The 20,394-nt window shown below is 34.3% G+C and overlaps 1 protein-coding gene across 1 annotated transcript in view; it reads right to left on the reverse strand.

Annotated features, from left to right (window-relative positions):
* LOC150109492 (epidermal growth factor receptor-like) overlaps positions 1-20,394 on the reverse strand; it is a 249,040-nt gene that overhangs the window by 8,352 nt on the left and 220,294 nt on the right. Inside the window, exons 23-28 of the mRNA XM_090402496.1 lie at positions 11,574-11,665; positions 9,512-9,587; positions 9,201-9,347; positions 7,837-8,108; positions 4,797-4,995; positions 2,842-3,009 (exon numbers count right to left, since the gene is read on the reverse strand). Of these exons, the coding sequence (XP_090258622.1) occupies positions 2,842-3,009; positions 4,797-4,995; positions 7,837-8,108; positions 9,201-9,347; positions 9,512-9,587; positions 11,574-11,665 (954 nt within the window). The remainder of the gene's footprint in view (positions 1-2,841; positions 3,010-4,796; positions 4,996-7,836; positions 8,109-9,200; positions 9,348-9,511; positions 9,588-11,573; positions 11,666-20,394) is intronic.

A 20,394-nucleotide genomic window follows, 5' to 3' on the forward strand; every position in this document is an offset into this window, starting at 1 on the left:
TCTCTAAAATCTTAATAAGTACAGGAGTAACACAAACTGGCCTTAGTCTGATACTCACCACATAGCATTATTATTATTATTATTATATTGGTATCTCCATGAAATTAGAAGTCTTGCAGGAGACACACACCAACTTTTATACACACAATACCTATCATGTCTGTCCTTAAACTCATACACCATGAGGACACTCACAAACTAATTATTATTATTATTAGTAGTAGTAGTAGTACGGACAACTCCAAAGAGTCCTTAGACTCATCGAGGGAGGCCCTAATATCATGTCAAGAACAACTATTCAACATTCACACAGTATCTATCATACTTTGCCTTGAACTCATTTACAGTCATGGTACCCACAACAGACTCTGGCAGCTTATTCCACTCATTCACCACTCTCCAAGTAAGAAACCTAGTTCTAACACCCCTTGCTAACCACACTCTTGCCCAGTTTCCATGGATGGCCCCTAGTCCTTCCACCACCAGCCCTGTTCTGAAAAATATCCTCTGAATTAATCATATAGAAACCCTTCAGTAATTTGAATGTCTCAATCATATCACTCCCTTTTCTGCCTATCAACCAATTTCTGCAACCCACAAATCTTCAACCTGTTCTCATAGGGTTCATTCCATAGACCTGCTATCATTTTGGTCACTCGTCTCTGGATCCTCTCCAACTCCTCCTCATCAAGAAGAAACCCTCGCGCCCAGATCTGGGCACAGTAGTCTAAGTGGAATCTTATCAAGGGTTGATACAGAGGAACAATAACCTGTTGTCTCTGCTCGTCAAAGTATTTTTCGGCAACCAAGTGATTTGATGAGCTGATTTAGCCACTTTTGAGATGTGCCCCCTAAATTTCAACTCCCTATCCACCAACACTCCCAAATCCCCGGCCTCGTCAATCTCCTGAAGTGCTAATCTTTTCACCCCAAAATGCATAACCTTACATTTTGCCACATTAAATTGACATCCATTCTCCTTAGCCCAGCCCTCCAAACTATCCAAATCATCCTGCAAAATTTTGACATCCTGTGCATTCACTATTGCTCTACCCAATTTTGCATCATCAACAAACAAATGAACAGTTCCTCTCAGTGGAATATGTGTGATTGTGTAATATGTGTAAATTTCCAGTGTAATTCTGGAAATCCATTCCACTCATCCATCACTCTCCAAGCAAAAATCGAGTCCACATATTAAGTAGGCTTGATGGCCTACTACAGACAGAGAGGAATAACTGTGGACATCCACCTCAGTGAACACAAAAAATATATCCGACACTTTCGCTATGACATGTCGGGGCTGGCAGACCATGCTTTGGATACCCCAGCACATAGGATCAATTGGAAAAAAAACAAAAGTAATGCACAGAAGCATCTACAAGTCAGAGAGGTTGTTCCTAGAATCAACAGAAGCCTTAAAACATACTCCAAACCTTAACAAGTATGGCTGTATAAATCTTCCAAAGATTTGGGACACAGCCATCCTAAGACCAAATTAATATTTATTACTTTTATTTTATTTTATTTTTTTCAAACTTTCTAAGACTATTATTTGGACTACTATTTCAAAACTTTGAACTACTTTTTTTTTTTTTTAACCTAGATGGTGCCCTATTAGGACTTGTGTTGCACGCTGCAATTACTTATACTAGCCCCACTGTTACACCAGATTGTGGTTGTCTTGCATTTATAACAAACTTTGTGTTGTGTGCTCTGAAGATGCTGGATATAATACCAGTGAAATATTAGCTTTTAAGTTAATAAATAGTTATTTTCTTATCCATCTGTTTTCATATCAATACTGTTAAATCTATTACAACATGTCTGACGAACACATAAGCCTATCCACGCGCTTACTAACCACATTTACACAACTTTCAGGGATGAATTCTAGTTCTCTCTCTCTCTCTATATATATATATATATATATTCATCATGTATTGAAAAATTTTCTTTGTGTCAATCTTACAGAACCACTTTAATACCTTATAAGTTTCTATCATGTCTATTGGTTTCCACTTATCAACAAAACTTTGAATCCACACACACACCTTCAATGTATCCCCATAGGCTTAACACCAGCATGATCATTCTTTTCTCTGGAAATCCCCAAGAAACCCAAAGTGACCAAATCTGAATCACTGATGCAGCCGAATCATAGTATTAACAGGGATAATGACCTCCCTATCTTTATTTGTTTGTCAACATCCAAGTAATCCTTTCAGCTTTTTTTCTAACTTTTGCAATATGCCATCTGAACTTCAACTTTCCATCCACCATTACCTCCAGGTCCCTAGCGTCATTATTTTCCTGCAATTTGGGAGAAGGGAAAAAACCATCATCAATCAGCAAAACTACAGAGATTTGAGGGATCAGCAAGAAAAAGTCATTGATATATCAGAGAAAAAGCACAGCTGACAAAACCAAACCCCATGGTATTTCTTCATTACCAGGGAAAGCATAAAGCCATCAACAGAGACTAACAGAAGAGAAAGAGAGAGAAGAAAGCCATGCAATTAAAAATGGAGTATCCAACCATGATGATTAAGATACTGTCCTAACCACTGCAGTTAAGATGTAACATACTGCATCCTAACAATGCTGGAATTAAGAAAATATGAAAGGAAAATTTTAGGTCATAATTTCTTAAAACACAATAACTTATATTTTGCCAATGACTGAAAAGATTAGAAAATATGCAGCACTGGAGATACATTAAGTAGCCTACTTTGGAAGGGAAGGGGATGTAATTAACATTCATAAAATGATTATAATGTCAGCTTAGAGAAATTGTTTTAATATATATATATATATATATATATATATATATATACCTACCAGGTAATTTAGCATCTCCAATGAGATCCATGTAGCCAGAAGAAGTTCCCCGAGTCTGAGGTAAAGGCATCAAATAATCATTTTCATCCACTGGTAATTGTAGTGGCATCGGTTTAAAGTTCATATTTACAGAAGGGTAAGTATAGATAAACATGCCATTTTCACCATCTGTAGCATAAAAAAAATTTTTCATTAATTATTCTACCTTCATAATAATGCAATATAAAATCTAATATGTTAAATGGGAACTTAAAGCCTTAATTAGCTAAGTTACACCTGCAATCAACAATAAAATTGAAAAATTGTTTTTGCAATTCTGATTCTTATTATCACACAAAATTAGTTATTTTTAAGTCATCATTTCTACATCTGCTGTATGACAATCAGTTTCTGCCTATCAGGATAGGGATAATAGGGATTGAAGATGAGGCATACTTTTACTGTAAGCATGCCTCATCTTCTTCCTTCCATTGTCTTTATAAGACATGTTTAAGAATAGAAGTAATCAGAAGTAAATGTAAAATTTGAAACAAATGAGGATGTGTGTGTGTGTGTGTGTGTGTGTACAGAAATGATTATGCAATGGTGAATGCAGTTTTGCCGGTTTCAAATCCAAATGGGTTGGTAATGACATTACATAAGAGTAAGTAAATGTGAGTCCAAGAAGATGTTGAAATGCATGCACATGAACGCCAGAAGCATCAGAAATAAAGGATAGGAATTTTGGGCATTGGTCAGTACAACTTGGCCAAAAATTATAAGTATCAATAAGACCTTGTTGATTGACAGAAAATGATACAGTAATAGGGATAGAATGTAAAGGATATTGTATCTTCAGGGAGGATAAAGGGAATAGGAGAGAAATGGGGGTATTGCTGATGATAGCTGTTCTATTCCCTGTCTAAATGGAATTTATACAGTTGATAAGGGATGATTACCTGAAACCGCACATCATGGAGGCAATGAGGGGTTGAGAGGATGGGATCTGGTAACAGCATCAGAAGATGTACCGTAACCAAAGTAGACATTCTGCTTCCAATCGGAGAGTGACCATGCAGTTTTATTCTGGGAGGTTGCTAAGCATGTAGAATTCTCTGCCAAGAAAAGGTTCATATTGAACTATAAAGCTGGTAATTATGACAGACTTATGAGGCATCTTGGAGTAGTGCCATGTCTTGAGAAGCTATAAGGAAAGAATGTCAGTAGTATATGAGAAGTTATCAGGAATTGTTTTAAAGAAGCAGTATCAGACTGCATATCCATGGTCAGAGAAATAAACCAAGTGGGGTTAACTGGATGAGTAGGAGTATAAAGCAAGAGGTGACAAAAAAGAAAAAAAAAAAACACTGTGGAGGAATATAAAGAAAAAGGTGATCATCAGCATATTCATAATAAGCAGTACAAAGGGCAAGCAAGCAAAAAGGATGACTAGTATGGTACGAAAGACCAAATCAGACTATGAGAGAAAATTAGCTTTAGCTAAAAAAAATCCAAGAGTTTTTTCATTATATAGCAAGCAAGAAGACATACTATGTAAGGATGACTTTAATCAAAGATGATGATAGAAAGGTGACTGAGGCAAAAGAAACAGTTGAGTCACTTTGCAAGGGCATATCATTCAGGTGGAGATTTTGCAGTCGATGATGTGACAGAGCCTGATGTCATTGTCCTAAGACATCATTATGAATTATCAAATCACAGCTAGCTTTTGATTAGTCTGATTTTAATCACTGTAATTTATATAGTCAAGAATCATTGAAACAGAACACACACACACACACACACACACACACACACACACACACACACACACACACACACACACACACACACACACACACAGCCTTAAAACAAAGAAAATGATACTTTATACTAAAATGAAATAAAACTCTGCTTAAAAATATATTAATCAGAGTGTGTCACAATAAAAATAATAAAATACACTTTATTCTTACCTTTTTCTATAATTTTCACTGGGCCTGGACAATACCGTGGAATTATTCCATTATCTCTTGGATACATATTAGTAATATTCATCATAGGTGCTTCCAAATGAGCATATTTTCTATCAGTTTGATTTTGCAGCTGAACTGGAGAATCATTTTGCATTATTACCACAGGTTCTCCTTCAAATCCCCTATCATCCATAAATTTCTAAAGAATTAAAATTTTGTAAATTAAAATCTCTTAAAAGGAAGAAAAAAAATTAACAATTTTAAATATTTTCTCAATATTAATATTTATAACTTTATCTCTTACCTAAAAAAAAAGTGTCTGAGTGCTGACCCAGTGCACCAATAAATGTTCAGTTAGAATGATTATTCTATCCATTACTTATTCTTTGATATGTAACTAATATATTATGTTTATAATAATGAACATTATTATCATTATATTATCAAAATGTACCTCTGTGTTTTTTATTATTATTATTATTATTATAAAAAACCTCCATGGAGTCAAAGACTCGTCGTGGGAGGTCCACTGCTATACACACAGTTTATCATACCGCACCTTAAATATATTTACTGTCTCTGTGCTCACCACACTCTCAGGCAATGCATTCCAATCACTCACCACTCTCCATGCAAAAAACCTGCTCCTCACTCCCTTGCTCACATCCTCCTTATACAGCTTCCAGGAATGACCTCTTGTTCTATTCCTATCTTCATCCATTCTGTGCAAAACCTCCCTGACATTAATCTGGTAATAACCACTTAACCCCTCTCCTCCTTCTATTCACCAATTTCTGCAAATTGCATTTTGTCAATCTCTCTTCATACTAACATTCCAGAGACCAGAAACCACCTTGTCACTCATCTCTGAACTTTTTCCAACCCATGTTCATCTTTTTGAAAACCAGGTGACTAAATCTGCACACAGTAATCCATATGTGGCCTGATCAAAGAAGCTTTATACAAAGTAACCATAACATCCTTACTTCTACAAGTCAGTGCTCTCCACATCATTCCCATTATCCACTGTGTTGTCCTCACAATTTTAGTAACATGTCCCCAAAATTTTAGATCTTTGTCCACAATCACTCCCAGATTTCTCATCTTCTCTATCACTTCCAAGATATTTCCACCAACTGTGTACACTACATCCCATCTCTGCTTCCCAAATTTCAAAACCTTACACTCTGCAATTATTGAATTGACATCCTGACTCATTTACCCATTCAGCCAGTGTATTCAAGTCCTCTTGCAAAGCTACAGCATCCATTCTACTCCTGATAGCTCTCTCCCCAAATTTGCATCATTCATCTGCAAAGAAATGCATATTACCATTCAGACCTCTCCAAATATCATTTGCATACAAATTAAACAGCAATGGACCCAAAAAAAGACCCTTAGGGTACACCACTAGTAATTTTCCTCTTCTGGGATATTACTCCTCCATAGACAATTCGCTGATACCTATCAGACAGCCAATCTCCAAGCCAGCAAACTAATCTACTGTTCAACCCCATCCGTTCCAATTTAATTACCAGTTTGTCATGTGGCAATTTATCAAACACCTTTGCAAAATCTAAATATACCACTGTATATGCAACAACCTTATCCAATGCATTTGTCACTTTATTATAAAAAGTAAGCAGATTGTTAAAGCACGATCTTCCTTTAGTAAATCCATGCTGGCCACCAAAGAGTATTTTTCTGTTGTCAATCCAATACCTTGACGTCAACTCCAGACACACAGACTCTTCTATAATTCAAAGGCCTACTCTTACCACCTCCCTTATGAATTGGAACAATTTTACTTTCTTTCCACTCTTTTGGAACTTGACCCAGTGAGATACTCACAGGGCCGGCAGAAGCGGGCCTGCATTGCAGGCAGGTGCCACTACAAGGTGGGTGCCATTTCAAAGTGCAGGCAGGTGCCACTACAAGGTAGGCGGTGTTTCAAAGTGTTAGTATGAAGTTTCATTCTTTCTTTAAACTTTTGTAATAGAATTAAGTAATAATAATTAGGTAAGTCAATATAATTGCTGCAAATTTACAGTTAAAAAAAGTTACAAATTTACAAAGTTACAGTTACAAATTTACAAAAAATTCTTGTAAATTCTTTCCATGTGATTATGACAAAAATAAAAATAAATAAATAAATTGCCATTTGTTTGGGGGCGCCCATTTCAGCTTTGCAGGCAGGCGATGTCCAGCCTAGTGCTGGCCCTGGATACTCATGTTGAAAAGATATGCAAAAGCCGTTGTTAACTCTCTGTGGAATATTCCCTCAAAACACGTGGTGAAATAGCATCAAGTCCCACAGCCTTATTTACATCAAGTCTATTCAATTCCTCATATACCTCCTGTTCACTTACTAACAATTCCTCCTCCTTCTTTCCCACCGCTTTCAAGTTCTGCATGATGTCACATTCATAACAATGAAATACCTTTAGAATGTTATTCTATCATCTTCTAGCATTATAATGCTAGAAGACGATTCAGGGTTGTGCAGGCTTACAACCCAGCTAATAATGCTGGGTTGTAAGCCTGCACAACCCTGATTTAGCATTAAACTATTTTCTGCTTATTTGTAACTTATGTATAAATCATGTGTCACTCTATGAAAGGTGCCATTTATATCCATAAAGATTTAATTGTGAACAGCTTTTTCCATTGTTATGTTATTATATGCTACATATATATATTTTTTTTTTTATATCAAGAAAGCTTAAATAGAGATCGTTATTACATTCTAATGATGTCTTAGTAAGCATAGGCTGTACTATTTTTTTTTTTTTTCATTTAAAAAAAATTAACATGTTTTTTAGAGAATTTGTCAGATTTTTTTCAACTAGTTTTCTAAACAAACATGAAGCAAATTTGAAACTGGGAAATCTCCCAATTGCTCAATCTTGAAAACTGATAGTTATGTTTACAGCTTTGAAATATAAATAATAGGTATATCACTACTGAAATATTTATATTGTAATGGTTTAATAAATATTAAGCATTCACAATCTGGAAGTCATTCCAAATCCAATTTTACCTTTATTGGGGTTGGAGGCTGTCCCATTTCAGCTGTGTTTTGTTCAATTTTGGGCTGTAGATATTCCTCAGCATCCATAATCACCTCTGGACCTTCAATTGGCATACTTAAAGTTCTAATTAATTCTTTTTCATCTTGTGGAGTATAACTAGGCAACCGCATCAACCTATCACCTTTAATTACAAGATACCGTCCAGGATCTCTTGCCATTTTGGCAAATTCATCTGCCAGCTCCTTAAATGATGGCCTAGATTCAGCATCTAGCATCCAACCTATAATTATATAAAATAATTTATATAATCATAACAATTTTCAATTAGAAATAAATTTGGAAATTCATTTTTATTTGTTAAATTCATTAAATCCAATTAAATTTTTTAAATTCATTGGAAAAGGAGGATCAAACTGTAAATCATAATCTCTATGACTGTTGTGAACAAATGAAAACCTCTTAAATATTATTTTAAATATTTGATTAGCAAGTTTGAGACCTGAGTAGTATATTTTTTATTTAGTTAGTATAATGATTATTTTAAAATGAATTATTGGAATTTATTTATATTTAATTGTTCGAAAACTATCTGGAGGAGAAGAGGGGAAGGGAAGCACAGACTTTTGGGCTAGAGCAATATTCTACGCGTTTCATCCATCTCCACAAGCTAACTTTCCCAGATTACAATCTCACAGAATTCCTCTAGAAAGGGGTTTATTATAGAAGAGTAATCAAACTGGGAATCTAGTGAATTATAAATCACTACAGATGTCTGTAATGGATTTAATGTCTCAATATGCAGCAGTTTTATGCAACACAAGGTGGTCCCTTCTGCTAACTTTCATAAAAATTTTATAAAACTTCCAGTAAATTTTATAAAATTTACTGGAAGTTCTCCATACAAAAGAATTTAACATTACATTAATAGCAAAATTACCAACTGCATCTTCAGGAAACCTAGCAGGATCTCTACTTTGGTGTTGTTTTAGCTACAATGGCCATCAACTGCTTGTCAAATGTCTATCAGACTAGTTTGCCTGTTTTGCTGAAACCTCCACTCAAGCACAGTTAACTTTGATTAGAGGCCCAGCACATTTCTTTGATAGAGAGAGAGAGAGAGAGAGAGAGAGAGAGAGAGAGAGAGAGAGAGAAGGAAAGCTGAGTCTTTCCAGCCAAATGATATGGCAAAACTACTGTGTCATTAGGGATAATAAATTTTAATAATAATACAGAAATGTTCCTAAAAATATTTATATTACGAAGTGAAGCTAAGTTGCTTAAAATTACCATATTTTGTATTTATTTGAAAATTACACAAAATAAAAATAAAATTATAAAGTAAAATAAAGTTTGAGATAATACTTTCACTCACATTTAATCATAATCATATATACATCAATGGTACAAATAGATGGCTGAGGAAGACGTTCGCCCTTTTCAAGTAAATCTGGTACTTCCCTAGCTGGAATACTTTCATATGGACGGCCTCCGTATGTTAACAACTCCCATACAGTTACACCTGAAAATATAAAGTAATAAATGATTATTATTCCATTTACAAAAAAACAAAAAATGATTTAATCTCAAATGATAATAAATGCATATTAGAATAATTTTTATTTCATAATTTCAAGCATAATAATGAATAAATTGCAAATAATAAGAAACAGATAGAAAACTCACCAAATGCCCACACATCACTTTTATGGGTAAAAATGCGATGCTGAATACATTCCAAAGCAAGCCATTTAATAGGCATCTACAAAAACAAAAGAAAAGAAAGGAGGATTATAGATGTATTTCCAACTTTTATTTTTCTAAATAAGACTTTCTAAAAGTGTGTGAATAAACCTTTTTTTTTTTTATCATCTCATCATAATCATCAAATTCCTGATTATAGATGTATTTCCAACTTTTATTTTTCTAAATAAGACTTTCTAAAAGTGTGTGAATAAACCTTTTTTTTTTTTATCATCTCATCATAATCATCAAATTCCTGATATGTTCTCAAGTGGTGTACAGGAGTACAGGATATTATAATGCATAGTTTACATTATTACTAAAGTTCATATCGGCACTTTCACTGCATCAATCCACCTGGATCTTGGTCTACCTTTCGATCTTGATCCTGCCATCCGTTTTGCCACCTTAGATTAGCTTTGCCACATTCATGATGTCTTCTTCATTTTTAATATGATTCTGTCATTGATGCCAACTGTTTGCTCACTTAATTTTGCTCAGAACTCTCATATTTTCACTCTCTAGTTTTTGTCTGACTTATTTCTAATCCACTCAGATCCATAAGTTAAAATTAGTTTGAATGCTGTCATGTACATAGCTAATTTAGTGTTTTGACTAATTTCTTTCTTATTCCATATAAATTTATTCAGTTGACTCTCCATCATACCAGTTTTACTTATTCTGTTATCTATTTCCATATTTAATTTGCCATCTTAATTCTAGAAGAATCTCAAGACAAGAAGTTCTCTATTTCCTCATCAAACACATAAATGAGGATGAAACATTTTATTTTAAAAAAAAATTATGTGATCCCCTTGTCAATGCATTAATAATACTGTGAAAGTTGTTGAGTGCATTATATTATTACATAGAGTGGAAGTGATAGACTGCTCTATGGCGCCATCTCTATGTTGCCATCTGCTTATCAGAGCATATTAAAGCATTGGGTGATAATTTATGATGCAATTTAAGTGGAAGAATGAGCAAAACTCAGGATTTCAAGATTTGAACAGTATGACTCGTGTTGTCAGCACTAGAATAGCTGAAATTGTGCTATTTAGCAAACAGCAACCCTGATAGGATCTCAGAAGCAACAATCTCAAGTGTTTACTAAGAACAGTTCAAGATACCAAACCAAGCAGCTAGTAGAACTGACAAGAAAATATTAGTCTATGATCAGAAAAGAGTAAGGAAATTCTATAAAAAAACATGCCACAGCAGCTCAAAAGTAATGTCTCAGCATAACAGCTAACCACAATGTAGGACTGTCCTACATTACACTTGTTCATTTGGTCTATAACAACATATGTGCACTAGAGCAAAGGCAGCACCAAATACGGCATCTATAGTGGACAAAATAATATAATAAATCTTGTTTTTTGAAGAGTGAAGAAAAGATTTCTCACAGAATCCAGAATCTAGTTATATCATGCTGATGGAAAGACTAGGATGGACATAACATGAGAATATTGCAGGCAAGGGGAGATAGCACAATAAAATAGTCTGAGGCTTGTTCTCTAGAACATTCTTAATTCTCTGATACCAGTCAGCCAATGTCCAACTGCAACAGTTTGCATAAATGTTGTGGCACATTAGGTGCATTTATTCAAGCTACATCATAATATTGTGATAGCTACTTTAAGATAATGCGCAACACTACAAGGCTCACGTCTTGCAAGAGTGGTTCCAAAAACATAACTGAATATGATTTTACTTAATGAGCTTGTAGAGTCAATTGAATACCGTTAAATTAATGGGATAACATAAAATACTAATCCACCATTCCACTCCAATATGCCAGCATTCAGAAAATACATTACGTTTGATCATCTATATTCCTGCAGAACACTTGTATCATTAATGAGAAAGCAAACTAGTACAGCTTGAAAACTGGGGTGCTATGATATCAGGCAGTTGTTCCTAATACAGTGGTCACTGCATGTAAATAATAATTATTAATGTTAATCAATATACAAAAAATTGACAAATGCAGTTAGTAGCATACCTTTCCTCCCTCAGCTTTATATTCATCTTCATTAATGTCTAGTAACTTTGCCAAGCCAAAATCAGTTATTTTTACACAGCCTGGTGTTTGCACTACAGTAAGAGTAAAAATTTTTGAGTTTAAAATGCATACTTTTAATTCATAAATATAAAATCAAAGGTAATAAAATAAAAACAAATTCTAATGTTATCCCAAAACTACAAAAGATATTAGCCATATATGAACTAATACATTTTTTCTGTTCCCTCACTTAACTGAATATGAAGAAGATAAGCAAATTTTTAATGGCACTTATGGAATAACAACATTTATTAGACACACATATTCACAAGAATATAATCACTTTATTAGTTAGTTTCTGGTTGAAATATGCAAATATTTCAACCAGAAACTAACTGGTCATTATTGGTGCATCAGCATAATCACAAGGTGAAGCTATAACAAAAAATGTTAATCCTATTCATAAAGATGAGACACTTACCAGATGCCACCTAGTGAGTGGTTACAATAAACAAAGATAACAAAGTCCAAATTTAAAATTAAGTGATTTGAAATAAAATTCAATTCAATTCGATAATAAAATGACACAGCATTATTCTTGTGAATACGTGTGATAATAAATCATCATCATCATCATCAAATTCCTGCCATGTACCCCCAAGGGATGTAAAGGATATGATAGTACTACATGAAAAAAATTACATCATTATTAATTTCCTATCTACAATTTTTAATTTCCTATTTTTTCCTATCTACAATTTCTCAAATTTCTATCTATCTCAAATTTCCTATCTACAATTTACAATAATAAATAAATGATTTAATTATTTATTTATTATTTTTTAAATTTATTATTTAAATCTAATTAATTATGTAATAATTAATTTAATTTAAATCTAATAAATAATAAAGAGGTAAGTACATCATTTCAAGGAAGCCATGAATTGAAATACTTAAAAGTGTTGTTTCTCCCAAACTATAGCATAAATCTATAGTTTATGCTATAGTTTGGGAGAAACAAATATGGTGAGTAGTATTCCTGAGAAATTTGCAATTTCTCAGGAATAGTTTAGTATAGGAAAGTGTTGAATGAATGAAACTTATATGACTACTAAAGGAAAAACTGCTTAGTGATTTTTTGTTAATATCAGTCTCATATATTAGAGGTTATAGGAGCTGCAGCAAATTAAGGCCATGTGTGGACAATACCAAAATTTTTCAAATGAAATACATTCTTCTAAAATGATGACATTCAACTGAAAGAAGTAAGAAAATGAATTTTTTTTCATGTTAAGTAGACAGAAACTGCTGTTTTTGTTGTTTAGAATAATATCTCATCTCATCTTCCTTTTTCCCTCTTTTATCTTGCAGTGTTGAGGGTTTATTAATCATCAGACCTCAAACCATTCACAGGATAAGATGGTCAGTCCTATGCCCCGATGTATCCTACATCCGTAGTGTTGAGTTTTCACGGCCGGTTTGCCTGCTTTGCGGGATGAAAAACACAGATAAACTGGAGGAAAAACCCTACTTTCCATGCCCAGGACCAGCAAACTTGGCTATGGCTGAAGAAGATCCTTCAGCAACAGGAATCGAACATAGGACACTCCTTCTCCAGGCAGATGGTTGCGAAGCTAACAGCCACTAAAATTTTGATATCAGGTTTAATACCACTTTCCTTCAGATGAGGGTAATGTTATCTGTGAGAGTCAACATGGATTTGTGAAAGGGCACTCTTGTTTTAACAATATGCTAGCCTTTTATAATAAAGTTACAAGAGCATTAGATGAGGGAAAGGCATATACTGCCATTTTCTTAGACTTAGCAGAGGCATTTGACAGGGTGCCACATGATAAGCTGATATTTAAGTTGCAGCACATGGGTCTGGATGTCAGATTGGTCAACTGGATTGAGGATTGGCTGTCTGATAGGTATCAGAGAGTTGTGTATGGTGGAGCAGTTTCAAGGAGGCAGAGGGTTACAAGTGGGGTCTCACAGGGCTCAGTACTAGGACCTATATTATTTAACCTTTATATCAATGACATTGCCAGTGGATTGCAAGGGGATATTCACTTGTTTGCGGATGATGCGAAGCTGGGAAGGATTATTAGTAATAGTGCAGATGTAGTAGCCCTGCAAGAGGATTTGAATAAGCAAGATAGATGGGCAAATGAAGGGGGGGGGTGTCAGTTTAATGCAGCAAAATGTAAGGTCTTGAGGTTTGGGAAACATCGATGAGATGCTGCATACTCTATGGGAGGAGTTATACTGGAGGAAGTAGGGGAGACAAGAGATATGGGGTTGATGATTGATAGAAACCTGAAGTTTAGGGGGGCATATTGCAAAGGTGGTGAAGGTAACACAGAGGATTGCTGCAATTATGAGAAGGACACTGACCTGCAGACATAAGAGGGTTATCATTCCATTGTATAAGTCTCTGATCAGACTACACTTGGACTATTGTTCTCAGATTTGGTCCCCCAGGATTTGAAGGGGATAAATTAACTGTGGAAAGGATACAAAGACAGATGACAAAGATGATTTCAGGACTGTACAAGGATAGTTATGAGGATCGGCTGAGGGAATGGGGACTGCAGAATTTGGTGGATAGAAGAAGGAGAGGTGATATGATTCAGACTTTTAAACTGTTGAGAGTGGTTACAGGGTTGACACTGGGGAGTTCTTTCGCTTGGTTGAACAGCAGGAAGGAGTGATAGGGGGTACCTCCCCTCGATGAGTCTTGACAGACTTTATGTTCTTAGGAAGGACCTCCCATGATGAGTCTTTTGACTCCATGGAGGCCTGAATAATAATAATAATAATAAATAATAATAATAATGTGATCCATATAGATAATGAATAACAGAGGGGATAATGTACATCCTTGTCTGATACCAGATTTAATATTAAACCATCTCCCTGTACTTCCTTCAATTCTAACTACTGACTTACACTCAAATAAAGACTAAGTATTACTTAATATAATGCCCCATTAACACCATATAACTGTAGCATTTTGAGTAGCTTCTCTCTTGGCACCTTGTCATATGCCTTTTCCAGATCTACAAAACTTAAATACAGATCTTTGTTATATTCCCATGATTTCTCAACTATCTGTCGTAAAGTAAAAATCTGATCCTGACAGCCTTGATTTGGCCTGAATTCAGCTTGTTCTTCACCAAGCTTCTCTTCCACAATCCTTCTCAACCATTTCTCAAGAATACTTGTATATATCTTACCAGGAACACTCAGCAATGAAATACCTCTGTAATTCTCATATTCAGTTTTATTTCCCTTTTTATATATGGATACTATGAGGGCTCTACTCCAATCATCTGGAATTCATCCCTCTGTCTAAGCCTTCTGAATTATGCAGTGCAGCCACTAATTAGAAGAAACACATGTATAAACCACTGTGAAAATTATTTAATTGTAAATATTTCATCCTAAGTATCTTAGGACATCATCAGTACATTATTTAAACAAAATTAGGAATGATTTTGTTTAAATAATTTTGTTTAAATACTGTACTGATGATGTCCTAAAATACTTAGGATGAAATATTTACAATTAAATAATTTTCACTGTGGTTTATACGTGTGTTTCTTCTAATTATGAACGCACCACAGGTTTCGTTATTTAAAAAAGTGCAGCCACTATATGACTTTTATACACCATACTTGAGCATTTCTGGTCAAATATCATCTACTCCTGCTGCCTTTCCACATTTCAGGCTTTTGATGGCTTTTTCTACTTCAAGCATGGATATGTATTCCTGATTGCATGCCTGTTGAGTGTCTTTTTGCCACTGTGCTGTCATCACTGCTTGTTTCAATTAGCAATTTTTCGAAGTAATTACTCCATACTTAAAGGATATCTTTTTCTCCTGTTTTCATGTCACCTTTATCATCTCTAATTCCTTTTATGGCACTCTTTCCTCCATTTCTGAGCTTCTTCAACAACCTCCAGAATATCTTGCCACCTTCTTGATATTTGTTTTCTATGTTTTTGCCAAAGTCCTCCCATGACTTTTGAACAGTTTTACACAGTGTAGCTTTCTTACATTTGTCTCTGTATTCTCTAAGAGCACAAGCTGACTTATTTGCCAGAAGCTTCTGATATGCTTTCTTCTTTTCTTTCACTGCCTCCTTAACTTCCTGTGTCCACCATGGAGTTTTGATTTTGCTATCCTTGCAGACAACCTCACCACATGCCTCTCTGGCTGAATCAATCAGTATTTTTTTCAGGGCTTGCCACCGAATCTCCAAGGTTTGGTTCCTGTTCTGAAACGCTTTCATTTTTTCTTGAATGATATTTGTATATTTTAGTTACAGTTTGCATCTGAGAGCTGCTCAACTTTTATTTGCTTTAAAACTTTCTTACATGTCATTCTTTTCAATATGAAATTCAATTTTATCCTACTCAAGACTAAATAGTGATCGCTTCCAATTTCAAATCCTCTGTACACTCTGGTGTCCTGCACCAGTGGAAAAACATCACTGTCAACAATAACATAATCAATGAGACTTTTCTTATTCCTTGCCTCTTCTCTCCATGTGAATTTGTGTACATTTTTATGTTGGAACATGATGTTAGTAATAACCAGTCCATATCCTGTGCAGAAATCCAACAGGTATTTCTCATTATTGTTAGCTTTGCTCTATTCTCCAAATTTTCCCAAAATATGTTTGTATGTCTGACAATCATTTCCTACTCTGCTATTTAGATCCCCAACAAGGACCAACTTTTCCTTTATCATTGTGTCAGTTGCTTTCTCTAAAGTCTCAAAAAATTCCTCCACTTCTACCTTAGTAGAACCTTCTGTGGGACCATAGGCACAAATAATTCTGATTGTCCAGTTCCCCATTCTCATATTTGCCCACGTCACTCTACTTGAGACTGCCTGCCATTCAAGAAAATTAGCCTCGTATTTAGTGTTGAATACTATGGCTATTCCTTCTTTTCCTTGATTGTCATTGTCTGAATATAACATTTTGTATTTATTGCTAAGAAAGATCTCACCAGTTTTTGCCTTTTTTGTTTCAGTCACCCCTATTATGTCGATCTGGCACTTATCCAATTTTCCTCAGCTAGCTCCATTTCTTTGCCATTCAGGCTTCTTATGTTAATAGTACCAATCTTGAACTCTGGTGATGTTGAGTTGAGGTGGGTTTTAGGATTTCTTCCAGTAGCTGACTTTTTTGCTGTTTGCCCCGGTTCCGTTTAACCAGGTGCTGACGCCCCAGCCGGTATGAAATTCTTTCATGTTGTATCATCATTTTATATTTTGGTTTAAGCCAATAAGAATACAATTTGGTCGGCTAAATCCCAAATTGCCAGCCCATCTTCATCCATTCAGTATCTAGGTAGATACTTAACAGGGTGCACCACGAGAAGGTGAGGATTGGACATTAGGTCAGAAGTCCTGGTCGGTTCTCTGCATTCCTTTGAAGGTCTCCTCTCAGTTATATAACCCTTAAGCACCCCTTATCATAAGTTAACAGGTCAATTTAAAATCCCCTTTGAGAAGGAAAGATTTAAGTTAAAAATATCTCTTCTTAATAACTGCAGAATTTTTTCAGAACATAACAGATGTTATACAATATTGTAAATATTCATAGTTAAGAAAATTTTATGTGTATATATTATCAATCTTCATCTTTTTAAAAGTAATTCTTAATGGGACTATATAGTTGGCCACCTATTTCTTATTTACTGCCTCATATATTTGAACCTCTCCTTTATGACTATGCATAACAAGTGTTACACCTGATATCTTAGGAATATAGTATTCTCAGCTATCATGGTGTAACATGAAGAATAAATATCATAAATTAAAACCCCTGCATAAAAAAATGAATTATTTAATGGAAAATTTCTTGCATCCAGCAATATGTATAAAACTTAAGGGTTGTTGTTAAAGTAGCTGATAAAGGAAGGAATGTATTAATATTGTAATATGACTTAAAATAAGGAATTCTAACTAAATAAGTAGCTAACAAAGGAAAGTATAGATTAATATTGTAATACAATTAAAAATGAGAGAGTTAAGTAAATAAGTAGAAAGGGGTGAGTCATAAAATACATTATGTGAGAGATTAAGTTATTAAGTAGAATTCATAGAAAAAGTTTGAAAGGGGATTAAGTCAGGCTAGCACAAGAAAAGCAAAGCTATCGCTTAGGGCCGATCCCCGGATTGAAACATTGAGAATGGGCTTGCTGATCAAATGATGTTTGGTGAGAAAACGCCACCCTAATTGGTCGATGATTAAAAAATCAAGTAGAAGGAGGAGAAAGGAAGTAAGAAAAGGTGCCGTTAGAGAAGCAGCTATAAAAGGGTTGGTAACCCCCCTGGGAAAGACTCTTTTTGGATAGTCGCTTTTGGCCTTGGAGTTTGGTTTTGGTTCCAGTGGAGTTCACGGGGTTTTCCTGAGTGGCGACAGGAGTGATATCTCCTCGTCACAACACGGAAACGAAAGTGAGCGGGATTTTGATTCCCGTTTTCCCGAGTAGGAAGCAAAGAAAATTTTGCCATAGAGTCCTAGAAAAGGAGGGATCTTCTTCATTTCGACGCTAGTGATAACTTCGCAAAGCAGAAAGCTGTAAAGAGATCGATGTCCTCGTTGCTGATAGTAGAGCAAATATATGTGTGTTAAAGTATTCCAGAGTTATGAGAAGTTATACCACAGGTTCGTTTGGAAAAGAATAAAGGCCCATACGAAAAGCTCAAGAAAGGTACTGTAAAATCATAACCTATGTTAACTAGAAATCTGTCTGTGAAAAGTATCGTGATTCCAATACAGAACTGTTGAAGTTATACTAGGACTTCAGTATATGATAGAATGTGTTATGTTAGATTGACTAGTGTTAAAGATTTGGGAATAGTTAATAGTCCTAAGGTATTTTTGCATGTCTATTATATTGCACAAGATATTTAAATGACATAATTGTGTGTTAGTGCAAATAATGGTATAACGGAACAGTGTGAATTAAGTAATTACGTATCCTAAGAATTGAATGCCTAATGTAATGTATAAAATAATTGAAATGTCACAAGTATGTGTTAGCAGTGAATAATTTGTTAATCTACTTCAGTATGAATAATCAGATAGTGTGAATTGATCTAATTTGTTCACATCAGGTGAATTTATGAATTAATGTGTATGGCGGCATAATCACAATTAGCCACATTGCTTGTAATGATTTAATGTTAGTCTATAAGTATTTTAGTTTAGTATTTGAATTGTACCATGTTTAGAAACTTAATAAACCTTTTGTTCAATGATAAAAGAGTTGTCTGATGTTGCTAATCCAATGCACCGCTTAAAATCATCGTACCTAATCACGCGGGAAATTTAATGTTGAGGAAAGAGATTAAGAGTCACGACTGCAATAACATTTAAATACTAAGAGATATATTCGAGATTGACTTTCTCCCTATTCATGACAATATAAATGGTGCAGTTGATAACCACTTGAAAATATTGTACTTAGTCACGCGGAAAATTTAAGTTGAGAATCGAGTTAAGTGTCACGACTGCAATAGTTACACTTTCAGATATATTTAGTTCTTTCTCCTTGTTTATGTATGTAATATCCTAAACTAAATATCCCAAAAGGTGCAGTATAAATACAAATATTAGGGGTACTACAGGGAGCAATAACTTAGATATTGGTATAAGTTTTGGTAAAATCTTGAGCATAGAAGTTAGAAGAATATAGATAAAAGGAATTTGTAAGATTAGAGTAGAAATCGTAAATTGGGACACAACACAAGTATTGCTTTTGAAATAGTTTCTGCATATATGTAAATATATATATGTAAAAGATCAAAAAAATTATTTACTAATAAAAATATTTCTATTCTTTTGTACAAAGTATGCTAATAAAACAGAGTTATTGGTTTACAGAAAATGTCTGCAATGTTTTATTTTATTTTATTTTTTTCCACTGGTCCTATCATAGCATGTACATAATCATTAACACAATCTATGTTGCTGTTTAAACAGATGACCTTATTCAATCCGTGTAATGATTATCTGCATAAACAGCTATTCTGATAACTATGGTCAAAGATAACAGCATGCAGTAATTTGATTTTTGTGAGCTGAAAGATGTAACAGTTACAGAAATTTATCAAACACTCTGATAATTTTTGGAAGCTTTAAGTGGATTGAAAAAGTTCTACATTTGGTCTCTAGAACAGGGTTTCTGGATAGGTAAAAAATAAATTTTAAAAAATTTAATTAATAAAAATAGAAGAAAATTCTTAGTCTACTCCCACAGTACTAATGTACTACAGGTTTACAACCTTTTGTAGGTGGAAGTGACATATGAAAAAATAAAATAAAATAAAAAAACTTAGAGCATAATATGGCAACAGTCCTTTACGAGTATGAAGTTTATACACATGAATCACATATTCAAAAATGAATGACCATCCATAATGACTAATGAAAACACTGAAAAAGCATGAGTATTCTCATTGCAATCTAGACCTTATGACTAAGTCTGTTTAGAATATTCAAAAAATGCTCTGAAAAATCATAATTTTGCTAGATCAAGTTTATTCAAGCAAGGGTAATTTTGAAAAACAATGTACTTATACATTCTGTACTGTTGTTATGTTAATTTTAAAAAAATACAATGCAGATACAGGTAACCCTCATATAATGCGGATGTTAGGTTCCATAGAAATGCTGCATTATGTAAATCACGTTATGCGAGCCTCAGATCACATAGAAAAAGTTATGTTCCATAATTATATAAACAACAATGACGTATCCAACAAAAAATATTTTTATTTAATTCAGGTAATTCA

The sequence above is a fragment of the Typopeltis vanoorti genome, chromosome 2 (genome assembly GCF_054136105.1).
Source record: "Typopeltis vanoorti isolate ZY-2024b chromosome 2, IOZ_Tvanoo_1.0, whole genome shotgun sequence".
Taxonomy (NCBI): domain Eukaryota; kingdom Metazoa; phylum Arthropoda; class Arachnida; order Uropygi; family Thelyphonidae; genus Typopeltis; species Typopeltis vanoorti.